This window comes from Drosophila eugracilis, unplaced genomic scaffold, assembly GCF_018153835.1.
Source record: "Drosophila eugracilis isolate 14026-0451.02 unplaced genomic scaffold, ASM1815383v1 contig_1172, whole genome shotgun sequence".
NCBI lineage: Eukaryota > Metazoa > Arthropoda > Insecta > Diptera > Drosophilidae > Drosophila > Drosophila eugracilis.
The window spans coordinates 1-12,528 of NW_024571954.1; the positions used below are offsets into that span (position 1 = coordinate 1).

At 42.2% G+C, this 12,528-nt stretch overlaps 1 protein-coding gene across 1 annotated transcript; it reads left to right on the forward strand.

The window, feature by feature from the left end:
- Positions 1–8: 8 nt before the first annotated feature.
- Positions 9–1,234, forward strand: LOC121529950 (the record flags this gene model as incomplete). Its single annotated transcript, XM_041818060.1, has 1 exon — positions 9–1,234. A coding segment is annotated over one exon (1,161 nt), but the record flags the coding sequence as incomplete, so codon positions are not given.
- Positions 1,235–12,528: the final 11,294 nt, after the last annotated feature.

Here is a 12,528-nt window from a genome sequence, read left to right on the forward strand (position 1 = left end):
TGGATTCCCATCAATCGGGACCATCTGCTCCAGGACCCATTCAGGAAACCGTTCACCCAGGTCCTGTTTATCCAGCTGATCATCACGAACATCAGGTGCAGCACCAGGAGAATCATCAGAATCACCAGGTGCTTCATGAGATTGAACATGAACCTCATATCCCGCACGATCATCATGATCATTCCCCCTCTCTGCCACCTTATCATGTGGAAAAAGGCGTAGAGCACGACCATCATGTGGTGGAGAAGCACATACCCATTCCGTATGCCGTGCCACAACCCGTACCCGTTCCCGTCCACGTCGAGCACTACGTGGATCGACCTTATCCTGTTGAGACGATAGTCGAACACCCTGTTCCATATCCCGTGGAGAGGGTGGTGGAGAAGATTGTGGAGAAGCATGTGCCCGTCGAGGTGGAGCGCATCGTAGAGAAACCAGTGCATGTGGAGAAGATTGTGGAGAAATTCGTTGACCGCCCAATGGCCATTCCGATCCATGTACCCGTGGCCATTCATATGCCCATGCCGCCAGGACACTCCTCACTGGCATTTTCTCATCATGGCCACCCCAATGCTCTGACTCCCTGGTCTCATTCAGTGGCCCACATTCCACCGAAGGTGCTGCAGAACTACTACACCAGGATGCTGAAGAAGTTGCTCCCACAACTGACGGCCAAAACCCCTGCCCAGCCTTCCACAAAAGCGGTCAAGCTGAGTAAGCCGGTGGCAGCTGTCAAGCAGCCGGTGAAGCCCGTGAGGGGAGAGGCGCCCAAGGTCGCCACTTTCAGTTTGGCGGATATGAAATTCGACCTTCGACCTCCGCCACCGCCGCAGGGATCGCCTTGGTTGCAGGGTGCCCGTTATATTTACAACACCCTCCCCGCCGACTTGGCCACCGCCGCTGCCTCGGCCCCCGTTCAAATGGTTAAGACCTACATTGGCGCCATTCCAGCCACAAGCACTGGCAACTCTGGCAACGGGGATTCCTCGCTCACCAACGAGTTCGATGAGTTTCAGCGATGGCGCAATGGGCATTCCCTTAAACGTAGTCCAGACTTTGGGCGTAACCTTCAACTGGAATACGGTTTCAAGCCCCCTTTGGTGCCTTCCATGGAAATCGATGACAAGGGGAATCCCCTCAAGACGGCTGAGCAAACGGAGGCGCAGTGAAAGCGTTAGTTAAGCAAAGGAAAGGGGAGGAAAAGCGTGCCAAAATATAATGCTATAGTAATTATTGTCTATTTATGTAACATATTTAAAACAATGCATTTAATAAAAATATTTTAAACTCTATGAAACTGTAAGAAGTTTAAATAAATTTCAACTTTATTGCTAAATAAAAAACCTTTAACCGATTTTTCTTGCCTTTGGAGAAAATAAAAAAGTTATCTTAACCATAGAAGAGTGTCATAAGTCCTTAATTAAGACGAAAGAACATTTTTACTATATTTTTAACATTGTGATTTCAATTAAACAAGACTCGGAAAATCTCAGCCCTCGCCCACGCAGCACTTTGCAAATTGCTGACAAGACCCCAGAAAAGTGCACATGTGACTGTCTGCAAATAAATGCCTAAATGGGCCTCCGCTTAGGGACAATATTAATTAAACAAATGAGAGTGACAACCCTGGCATTAAGTCGGTGTGACGAGACTCTTACCAAGGGCTCGCATAAAAAATTATGAATTTCCTTAAGTAAAATATTCATGCAAATGAAAAATGCTGGCATTTTACAGTAGAAGGGTTCTTCCCCTAACACATACAAACGTATACCTTATCTGCCCTCAAACAGACGCCACGCCCCTCTAATTCTGGCATAAGGGTGCCCAAGTGCAAAGATTTATATGACAGCTAATAAATTTACAACACATGTAGCGCCCAGCAGATATTAGGAGATACGAGTCTTTTTCGGTGACAGGCCAAGGCCTCGCACGTCTCGAGTTTTGAATGTTATTGAAGCGTGTTTTCGCAGGGCGAAAAATAACAGCCTTGCAAATGTTTGCCCAGCCAGTCGAGGAGCACGTTTTTTGCGAACTGAGAACAGCAAACTGGGAACTCCGAACAAGCTGCAGTTGACACTTGACATTTGCAAGGCGGGCGAATAAGTAGGAGGTGCCGTGCCGACAAACAGTTTAGCACACGTGTCGAAGGGAAATCGAAAAAATATCGACAGACAATCAAAAAGTTTTTAGGAGACTGGCTATGAAAATGTTAATAGAGGTTCTTGGTAGCCTATCTATTGATAAGGTATTCTATTCTATACGTAAGATATTTCAGAAATCGGGAAAATGTTTAATATTTGGACAGATACTTGAGTCTGTATAAGCAAGATCAAGATCTATGTTCTATCTTAGATTATATTCTATTTAACAGTCTTAAAAGTGGTCAACAAACTTCAATTTTCGACGATAATTCCATAAATTTTAATATTATAATAATAATATGTGAAAGTATAAATCAAACACTAAATTTTGATCCAAATTAATTTACTAAACGATGAATAATTGAGCTCACTTTGAGCTCCACCTTTTGATAAGTTATATATTATCAATTACCAGAAATGCGTTCAACTTTATCTAAAGATTAAGCAAACTCCTTTAAGTCATAAATCTTAAAATCAATAAGTGAGCTCAGCAGTATTCTTAAATGCAATTTTAAAGACAGCAAGCTAAACACTGAAAAAAATAGTAAAGAAATTATGATTTTTCTTGAACCAAGCACTAAGAAAGCAGATTTAAGTTTAATGGCTTCTGTAAAAAGAAATACTTACATATTTCATTTAAGATTAAAGTTATTTTTATATTATAGAATAAAGTTTATCTTTTATTTAACATTTCCCTGTGTAAACTCCGTTTAAACTCCGTTCATTTTTGCCATGCCAATTGTGAATTCTGGCCAACTTTAGCCAAATTCAGTATCGTAAATCAAAAATTGTTCAATGCCACGCCCACAGATATCAAAAATCAATTGCGATTGCAATTGCAAATGCATTCGGCACATTGATAGACTCCCCGCTGGGGGGTCAGAAGCGGCCAGGCCCAGCCAACAAGAAAGATAAGCAAGGGAACAATTGAATAATTTATATGCAAATAAATAAAAGTACTTTCGGCACAAAGAGAGCTTTGGCAGAAAGCGAGCAAAAAGCGTGTGAAATATATTCTTCGTTTCTGGCCACAAAAGGCGTGACACACGCTACAGCGGCCGCCGATTTCAGGAGTTTGGCTGCATTTATTTCTTCTTTTTTTTTTGGTGTCCTTCGAAGGCCCCCACCTATTGGAAGGCCAACCACATCACAGCCAGCCATTACCCCACCAACCTTTATCCTGAGCGCCCCCAAAAAGCTGTCGGCCTTTTCTGGTTTGGCTGAGCGCTCGCTGCATGTCATTGTCAGGGGCTGCCAACTCTGCATTTGATATACGATGTGTTGGCAAGCCGCCCAAGTTGGCGGCGGACCGCGGGCAGGGGGCGTGGCACTGCGAGACAAATGCAGCTGAACCGAAAATTGCATTTCCGCTTTGGAAATTGCGCAAACTTCCGCAGCGAGCGGGTAAAACCCGAAGCGAGATGTATATAAGAAAAAAAAACAGGCAAACGTCGCCAGACAATTGGCAAAAATTTTCTATAAAAGTGTGAAATAGGCCGTCACCCCTTATAGACCACAAAAAGGATGAGTTGCTAGTGGGTGGGTGGGTGTAGGATGTTGAAGCTGACATGCCGTAAAGTGGCCCCACTGAACCACAGAAAACTTGTCACACAAAAATGAACGCAAAAATGTCAAAAGCACACAAAGATAAGGCAAGATCAAGGGAGGTTGGGAAATTCAGGAAACTCTGGCACAAAAGTGAGGGAACATTCCATGAATGGCATTGAAATTGCACCGAAAAGTGCAGGAAAATGCTAAAAAAAATAAACCAATCCTGTTTTTTAAGAGTATTAGCAGAATCACTTTGTTAATTTCCCTTACTATATAGCTTAAAACTTCTCCTAAGCCATTGGTAATATTAAAAGCCAGTGGTTTGACTTGACAAGGGTTAGTTTCCGAGTCGCTTAACCCGCTAATGGGCGGAAATACCTGCGGTTGGCAAATCGATCCCCTTAAAAAACCGCAAATAGGTAAAGGTAAAGGACTGGCAAATATTTGCCACCTTCACTTCGTCTAGACTGGGATTTCAACGTGCCTTTGGCAGGCCAACAAAAAAAAATAAGAAGAAAAAAATAAAAATTCTAACACTTACCAGGCGACAACCGCAAACAAACAGGAAACCAACTGAAAATCTATTCAATCAGAAAAAGAAAGAAGTCGCCAGCACGTACTTGCAGGGCAAACAGTCATAACTTAGCTGCATTGGGAAAACTAAACAGGGTATATCTGTAGAGAGTCTGGGGGAAAGTGTGAAAAGTATAGCGGGTCCCAGAACAATGTCGTAAATGGAAAATCAAATAAAGCTTTGCAGCAGCGGAGAAGTCTGTTAACAGAGCTAAAAGTGCTGTTAGAAGATGATTGCCCTAAAAGTATGCAACATAAAAAATCAAATTCGATTTTTTTAAATGTAAAAATCAAGTAAAAATAAGTTTCTTTATACAAAATGTTAGGCAGTTTGCCTGGATGATTTACCAAATAAAAATAAATCTAAAATTTTTTCTGTGATGCTCATTAGTTTATAAAAACGTTCTCAAAGGTACATTTCCTTATATAAACTTATTTATGTTTGCTTTCTATACAAATACCTAGAAAATAACACATTTCCTTCCACATAACACATTTCCTTTAATTTAATTTGATAAATAAGTTTCCTCCATATTAACAAACCACTAACAAAGTTCATATCAGCAACCCCACAGGCTTATTATCATTGCATACTTTTTTCACCCTAATCCTTTGTTGAAGTTGATAGATAGATACAACACATTCTCGAGATATTAAAAGGGAGAAGATTTCATTCCCAAGCAGCTCACAACTTGGCAACAATAAGAATACGCAATCAATGGCTCCCCATTGCAATGAGGAAGTAAAAACTAATCAAAAACCTCAATTGCAATGCTGAAATAAATGCAGAAGCAAAATATTGGCAAGTCTGTGGGCGAAAGCTCAGGAGCAGCAGACTTTATTGTATCCACAGCAACAACAATAATTAGAGCAAGTTGTATGGGTTTTATTTTCAGGAAGTAGAAACATTTGATACCCTAGAATATACAAGTAAATCAATTTTAAAGATTCTATACTGCCAAGACTATACTTTCCAGACTTCACAAGCTAGTTTTGAACATCTTAAATTTCTTAACATCTTACATGTTTCTCAACCAAATAGATAACAACTTTAAGGTATAGCCAGAAACTAAGAGTAAATATATACTGACCACTGACAATATTAGTTGCAGATGACGGACATCCAGCTGGGATGGAAGAACGGAGTCTGATTTTGATAATAATAATAATCAGAGCTCAGATGAAAACTATCCAGGTTGAAGTTGTGATCCCCTTTCCCAGCAGATGATGATGATGATGATGATGAAAATTATTATAGGCAGACCAACGCAAAGCTGGCCAAGGAATTTCAATCAGTGGCAAAGACGATGGCAGCAACTTTGTGATTGCATAACTGCGTTGCGGCCAAGAGAAGTGGTTCCTGGTTTCTTGGCTTCTTTGCTTCTTGGCCCTCTTTCGCTCAGCAGGAGATTCTCCACACAGGTTTTCCTGCAATTTTCTGTCAAAAACAACGGCCGACAACAACAAACTCCGGCCAGGAACTTTTTGCGGGGCCACAAAGTCACCGGAGCACCACCATCACCAACGCCGCCACACCTTTTTGGGTGGTGGCGACCACACTTTTAGCATGCGTGCGGTCATCAGGTCGAGGATCGAGGGGGTATTAGTTTGCGGGGCCAAGCTGAAAGCTGAAAACTGCAAACTGTAAACTGCAAACTGCAAACTGCAAACTGGCAACTGGAACTGCTGTCAGTATATTGGCAAAGTTTTCGTGTTCAACGAAGGCTAAGGGGGTTAAGTCCAAGTGTTTATTTTGTACCATAAGAGTAGAGTGCTTGTTTGCTTGTGGCAAATTATTTAGATTGCGAAATCTCGGCCAAAGATCCTACTGTAAGGATGTATTGAATACTCATGGGGACGGCTCCTCAAGATGTCTTCAAATAGTGCTGTCAATAGCCGAAATAATAAAACAGGACAGGTGAGACAATAAAAGGGAATCTATCAACAGTTAAGTTCAACATAAACTTATTCGTCAATGCTGAAACTCAAATCAAGCATAGACCGAACTATAAATTGGGTTATATAGTTTCTAAAACATATATATATATATTCCGGAAATGTTGAAAATGGCAGCACTGTCACTAATTCACTTTACGACTTCGCCGAGACACAAATCCTAACTTAATTTCCCCAAACTCCGCAACTTCTTTGGATGGCATTATCTGGATTCTCATTACCGGAATAATCTTCTTTGTGCGGCGAAAACCCCAAACGACTCACGCAATAGTTAAGTATTTAACGACCCTTCTCAAGTCGGGCGTGTCAAGTGCAGTGCTCCCCTAATCCCACCGAGAAACACAGAGAGAGAGAGAGCGAGCGAGCGAACTCCTCCACTTTGGTGCCAGAGTCGGCAATTGCTTTAAACTGTTTACACTTTACGTCGCCTCACCAAATGACGTTGGCTTTGGGTTCAGGAAAAGGAAAGCTCGGCTTTACTTCTGCCAAGCAATTTTCACGAAAAATCATTTCCATTTCCGCCCCCAGAACCCACTCCATGTGTGAGTGGGCGCCATTTTGACACTTAATTATTTCAATTGAGGCTGAAAGGGAGGTTATCTCCCAGCCTTCACCCAGCGGAATCCTTTGTTTTCCAGGCCGTTTACCTTTTTTTTTTTTTTGTGTGCCCCCTTTTCTGGCTCTCGTTAACAGCTTTTTACAATATATATATATATATATATATATATACGGATATTTATTCGTACGTAGGGATTGCTGGTCTTTGTTCCATTGCCGCTTTTGTCTGATGATTTTGTCGCAGTCTCATTTACAATATTTGCCACCCTGCCAGCAGAGGGCACAACAAATGAAATCAGCATTAGCTGCATTGGCCGTTTGTTTGGGTTCGTCCTCTTAAATCCAAGCCCAGATCCTGATTCAGATTCAGATTCAGATCCAGCAGTTCCAGACCCAAGACCAAAACCCAAAATCCCACCCAGACGACAGGCGACAGACGACACATTGTACAATGCCCGAGGACCGCAAATGATAAAGAAAATCACTGCAAACCGTTCTCATTCCAGTTAACTAATGACAAATTTTGGCAATGCATGAAGGTTGGATACACTTACTAAAGAAAATCAAGAAAAATATGAAGGAAAACAGGGTGGAAAATATGTTGAAAAACGGAGCTGTGTTTTTCCGATTAGTCAAAACATTTCTGTACATTTACTTACAACTTATCCTAGATATTATTTCCTTATTCGTATTTAAAACTAACACATAGTTTTGCAAATTAATCACATTTTTATAAAAAATCCTAGAATAAAACATATTTTCAAACTTGGTGTCTAAATTTGTGTTAATTTCGTATTTACTCTTTTACCAAATAAAAAAGTTAAAAAAAGGTTATTTTGATCCTTAAATAACATATATTTTTATTACAATTACCTAAGATTTTCATAACAATAAAACCTTTCACAGATTATAATCTCTCTAGCAACTTAAGTCTGGGATTCCCTGCACCCCAAAGAGAGTATTTCCCACCATGTTTTATCACTTCGACAGTAAGGGAAGAAGGCGGCGATTTAACAATTTTAAATAAAATTGGATGTGATTTCGTTGGATTACACTTACCGCCGATCGAAGTGGGAGACTAAATGGAGGCCTGAAGCCTTGGAGGCCATGTGAGAATCCTCCAAAAATAGAAGCCAAAATGACATTTTGCGGCCCATTCCCCTCTACTGTCAAGGCGAATTTACAAGAACCCCCTGGCCCAAAATTGTGGGCGTGGTGGCAGACAAAAGACAATTGAAGTTAATGTGAGCCCAAAACACTTGCCCCGCCCATCGGCGTCCAAGCACACAGCCACGCCCACATCCGATAGTAAGGAGTAGGAGGAGGAGCTTGGGGCTTGGGGCGAAGGCAGCTGGCCATTTGGATTCGGTATTTTACTTTGGGATTATTTTGTGATTTATGCGGTCTTCCAGTTGACATGCAGATTTAGATTAGGAGCCGGGCGAAGGACATCTCTCTGGGAGACGGAATGCAGCACGCGCATAAATCTGCTTTTCGGCCAGGCCAAAAAAGGAGGACGCTCGGTGGCGTATGAGTGATATTTTAGTTTTGTCGTTTTGCCGCTACCATTTTGTGTGAGGCATTAAAAGATTTCGGAATTTGGTTTTGGATTGGGATTGGGATTGGGATTGGGATTGGGATTCTCCTTCCCTCCCCCTTTTCCATATATACATCCCACCCATCTGTCGCATAAAACAAGGATTTGCCATTAAAGCAAATTAAATGTCGTAGCTCAGCTTGGCTGCTGGGCGCTAGATTCGCCCGGCTAGTGGCGATAAAAGTTTAATTAATTATATGGTCAGTGGCTGACTGAGTGATTTTGGTTTATCGTATCCGCATTTGATTAGCCACGGGGGCCAAAGTATATTTATCATTTGGCCATTGGCTAATTAATTTCTAGCCAACTTGGAGAGGATTTCGGCCATGAAGTGCAGATTTCGCCCGAAGAATATATATATGAAGTTATTAATGGACCAACCTAACAGGCTAACAGCAACCGAGTGACAATTTGGCCCATTAAATCATGAATTGTTGTTAAATATTTCCCATAAAATCTCTCAGTTTTCATTGCTGGCTGCGTGTCGTCGTGCAAAGCAATCATTCGAACAATTAGAAATCGTACTTAATATCAAATTGTTTGCAATTACAAAGCATTTTAGTGCGAACCGGAGGACACAGACAATAATGGAACGACACATGAGACCGATACACACACACACACACACATGCGAACACCCTTTTGGCCAACTTCGACCACAACAGCAATAACAACGATAACAACAGAAAATGTGACAAGGGATTGAGGAAGGCAAGGGAGGCAAGGGAGGGAGACCTATTAGGACGACCGTTCGAGCCAAGTCGAGTGAATTTGACTTAAAAATGGGCAAAAAATTGCGGCAATTAAAGTGGCAAATTGTCTCGAAGAGGCAATGTTCGAACGGTTCTCCGACATTGTCATGGAAGAGCCCCCTTTTGTTGCCATTTCCCCTGCCGTTTTCACATTGTGAAATGGAGCCTTAAATGAGTTTTCAGTTGACTTCGTACTGGTTGTGTTTGGTCTCTCGACTCTCGCCTTTCGCCTTCCACCTTCCGCCTCTCGCCCTCCAGTTTATCTCCATTTTCGGGTTTTGATTGAAAACCCAACCTTCGATGCCCCCCGAAACAAAGTCATTAACAGGAAAATGAAGGGAAATACAAATAAAATGCACCCCATTTATGTGGGTTATTTATAAAAGGAGAGCCCTTCAGCTTCAAGCATTTAGTTTTGGCCATAAAGAAATCTTCGTCTGTGAGAGAATTTATGCACTTGGGCGTGGCCCAAACGAACCCAACCCACAGATTACCCATTACCCATTACCCAATACCCATTGGCCATTGAACATTTTGCATTCGCCAGGACAACTCTTTCTGGCCTTCTTATCTCCGCTCGACTCTTGGGGCTTCGATTTTTATGTGCATCTCAGGCCCAGATAAGCCCTGAAATATGGCCAGACTTGGCCTGGTCAATGTCTTAAAGGGAGTCCAATCGAAGTGGGGCCACAGCTGCAGCTCCGGCTCGGACTATCAGCCACCGAATCTCAATTAACATAATTCACCTAGACCAACATGGAAGTGGGTGGTGGTCTTGACTGGCATTCCCGCTCATAAACTAACAGTTTCGGTAGGAATTGTCGCTCCCAGATAGCAGCTTCCCCTAAACAGGAGTTGAGTTTCAGCCCGGACATGAGTTCAGCTGGGGAAGAAGGGGCAGCAGCTCATCTGCTTGGAAGCTACACTGGAAAGAAAAGGTTGAGAATATAGGGAGGTATGAAAGGGAATTTGGGAGTTAACTTATAGTCCTCTTTTCTATTAGATTGATTAATAATTTGTAAGTCCGGTATGGATAAGGATTACCCCATAATCTTTTTACAAAATTATTAAAAATATTGTTAGTTTCCGGTATTTCTGTACCATTTAAATGGCTTAAATCATGGCTAATACCCAAGTCTAGTGTAATTTTGCATTTATTTATTTTTGGCTGTGTGAAGCCATCGGCGAAGTGCTAGAGAGTTGGAGAACTCGCTCATTGTCAAAGTGGAAATTGTGTTCATAAATCAGAAACTGTCGCACATGTGTGACACCCGAAACCTCCGACCTACCACCCCGACCTTCCATTCGCCCCCTTTCTGGCCTCCTGTTTATTGTGTTGTCAATTTGCTGCGCTCGTTGGCTTTCTGGCTGCGATGGCGTAATTAGATTTCGGCCTGGTCTAGTCGGTTCAGTTCGGTTTGGCCTGGCCTGGCTTGGCCTAGCTTGGTTTGGCCAGGCCAGGATAGACGGCGGCTGAAGGATGGGCTGATGGGAAGCAAACCACGAAAACGGGAAGTGTCGGACAATTAAGGCAGCTGGGGAAGAGAGACCGACCGACCAGCAGGGAGATCCTGATCTGGCGAATGAAGGAAGCGAGCGAGCGAGTCAATTAAAACGTTCAATACGATCGCTATCGATGCTGCAACAATTTCCTCAAAACCAAATGACCAACTGTCCAAGTTTTAAGCCAAACAGCCAACGAAACAATTTGATGGCAATTAAGTGACGGGCATGGCCATTGTCAAAACTGGAACATCGTATCAATTGGCTTAACCAGTTAGTTAACCGGGATGAGCGGCTGGAAGTGTCAACACACGCCGCACACACACACACACACACACATTTGGCCAACAATTGTTGCCCCTGATTCGGGCTCGAAGTCACTTTGTTAGTTGGTTAAACTTCCGCACGAATATACAGCTGAAGTCTGGTGGAGATGGAGCCCCACGACGATGACTGCATCCGCAATGCAACTTTCTGTGTGAGATTTCCGCCTATTGCAGCTGCAACTGGCGACGCATCTGGTGGCAAATAATAATGTGGGCAGGGGGTTCCCAGCCAGGGAGGAGCTCCTCCAACTTCTGGCGCATCTTCGGTGTCTGAATTTATTACGAGATTGCAAATCTCCACCGCGATTACAGCAATTATGTGGCTTTCGGTAGGAGGTTGGCACATTGCCCGAGGAACGTGCCACAGTTGGGGCATTGAAACTTTTTAGAGGGGTGTTGAAAAGAATGGAAATCTATTAAAGAGAGAGAAATAGATTTCCTCACAGATTTAGGCAGCTCACTAGAAAATATTAATAAAATAGTTTACACAGACTAAAAGAAAGTAAATGATATAAAATTTGATTAATATTTTAAATTAAATCAGTTATTAAGTTAAGCAATCCAATCTGAATCCCTTTCAAACTTCTAACATAAGCGGAATATTTCTATTTTCATAGTTTATAATCCGAAATCTCACAATACGCCCCTGGCCCCGCTTACATGGCTTTCCTCTAATAACTCAATTTCAACACCAGCAAAAACAAATGTGAAAGTGCCAGGAGCCGCCTCCGCGCACCGCCTCTCATCCGGTAACCACCAATCATAGCCGAAAATCCCGCAATCGGCTCAGCATCTGGCCCAGGTTTGATGCACTCGACTAGATAGCTCGACCTCGGCACTCGACGCTCCAAGCCGCTTAAAAGTCCCACCATGGGCTGCAAATAAAATGCAATAAAAAGTGAAATAAAATAAAATAAAAAAAAGATAATTTGTCAGCTACTTCATTGGCGGCAGCGCGTGCGTGACTCGCGGTTGCCTGTTGCATAATAATAATAATAACTGCAGTTGAACTTTCCCAGGGGTTAGGATTCCCCCCTTCCCAAAAGTGGGATAAGTTCTTCCTATAAATCACATAATCATGAGCCGGGCTGGGCCCGAGCCTTATAGGAAATGCGTGGCACAGCATTTCACTTGTTGCCATTAATAAATTAATTATACAACCATGACGCCGCTGAGCTTGGCTTTATCCTCAGTTGCACGCACACGAGACTCGTAAAATAGCATTAAAAAACTGCACACAGATGAGAGAAAAACTTGAACATTTTTGTCATCAGCGGACAGCAACAGCAACAACAACAAAAACAGCAAATATTGTGCAAACGTTGATGGTCAAAAGTTGGCGGACGCCTTGGCCAAAGCCATGGCCAAAAAAGCAGCTCGAAATGCAGACAAATATCAAGTGAGTGAAGGAGTTTTCAGCTTGGAAAAGTCGAACAAGTAATGCTCTTTATTCTACGGAAATCTAAACTAAAAACAACCCTAAAATATTCTTTAATATTTTATATATTTTTTTAAGGTTTTTATCTACCTTATCTTCTTATGATAATATGACATGTCATGTTAAAAACAAA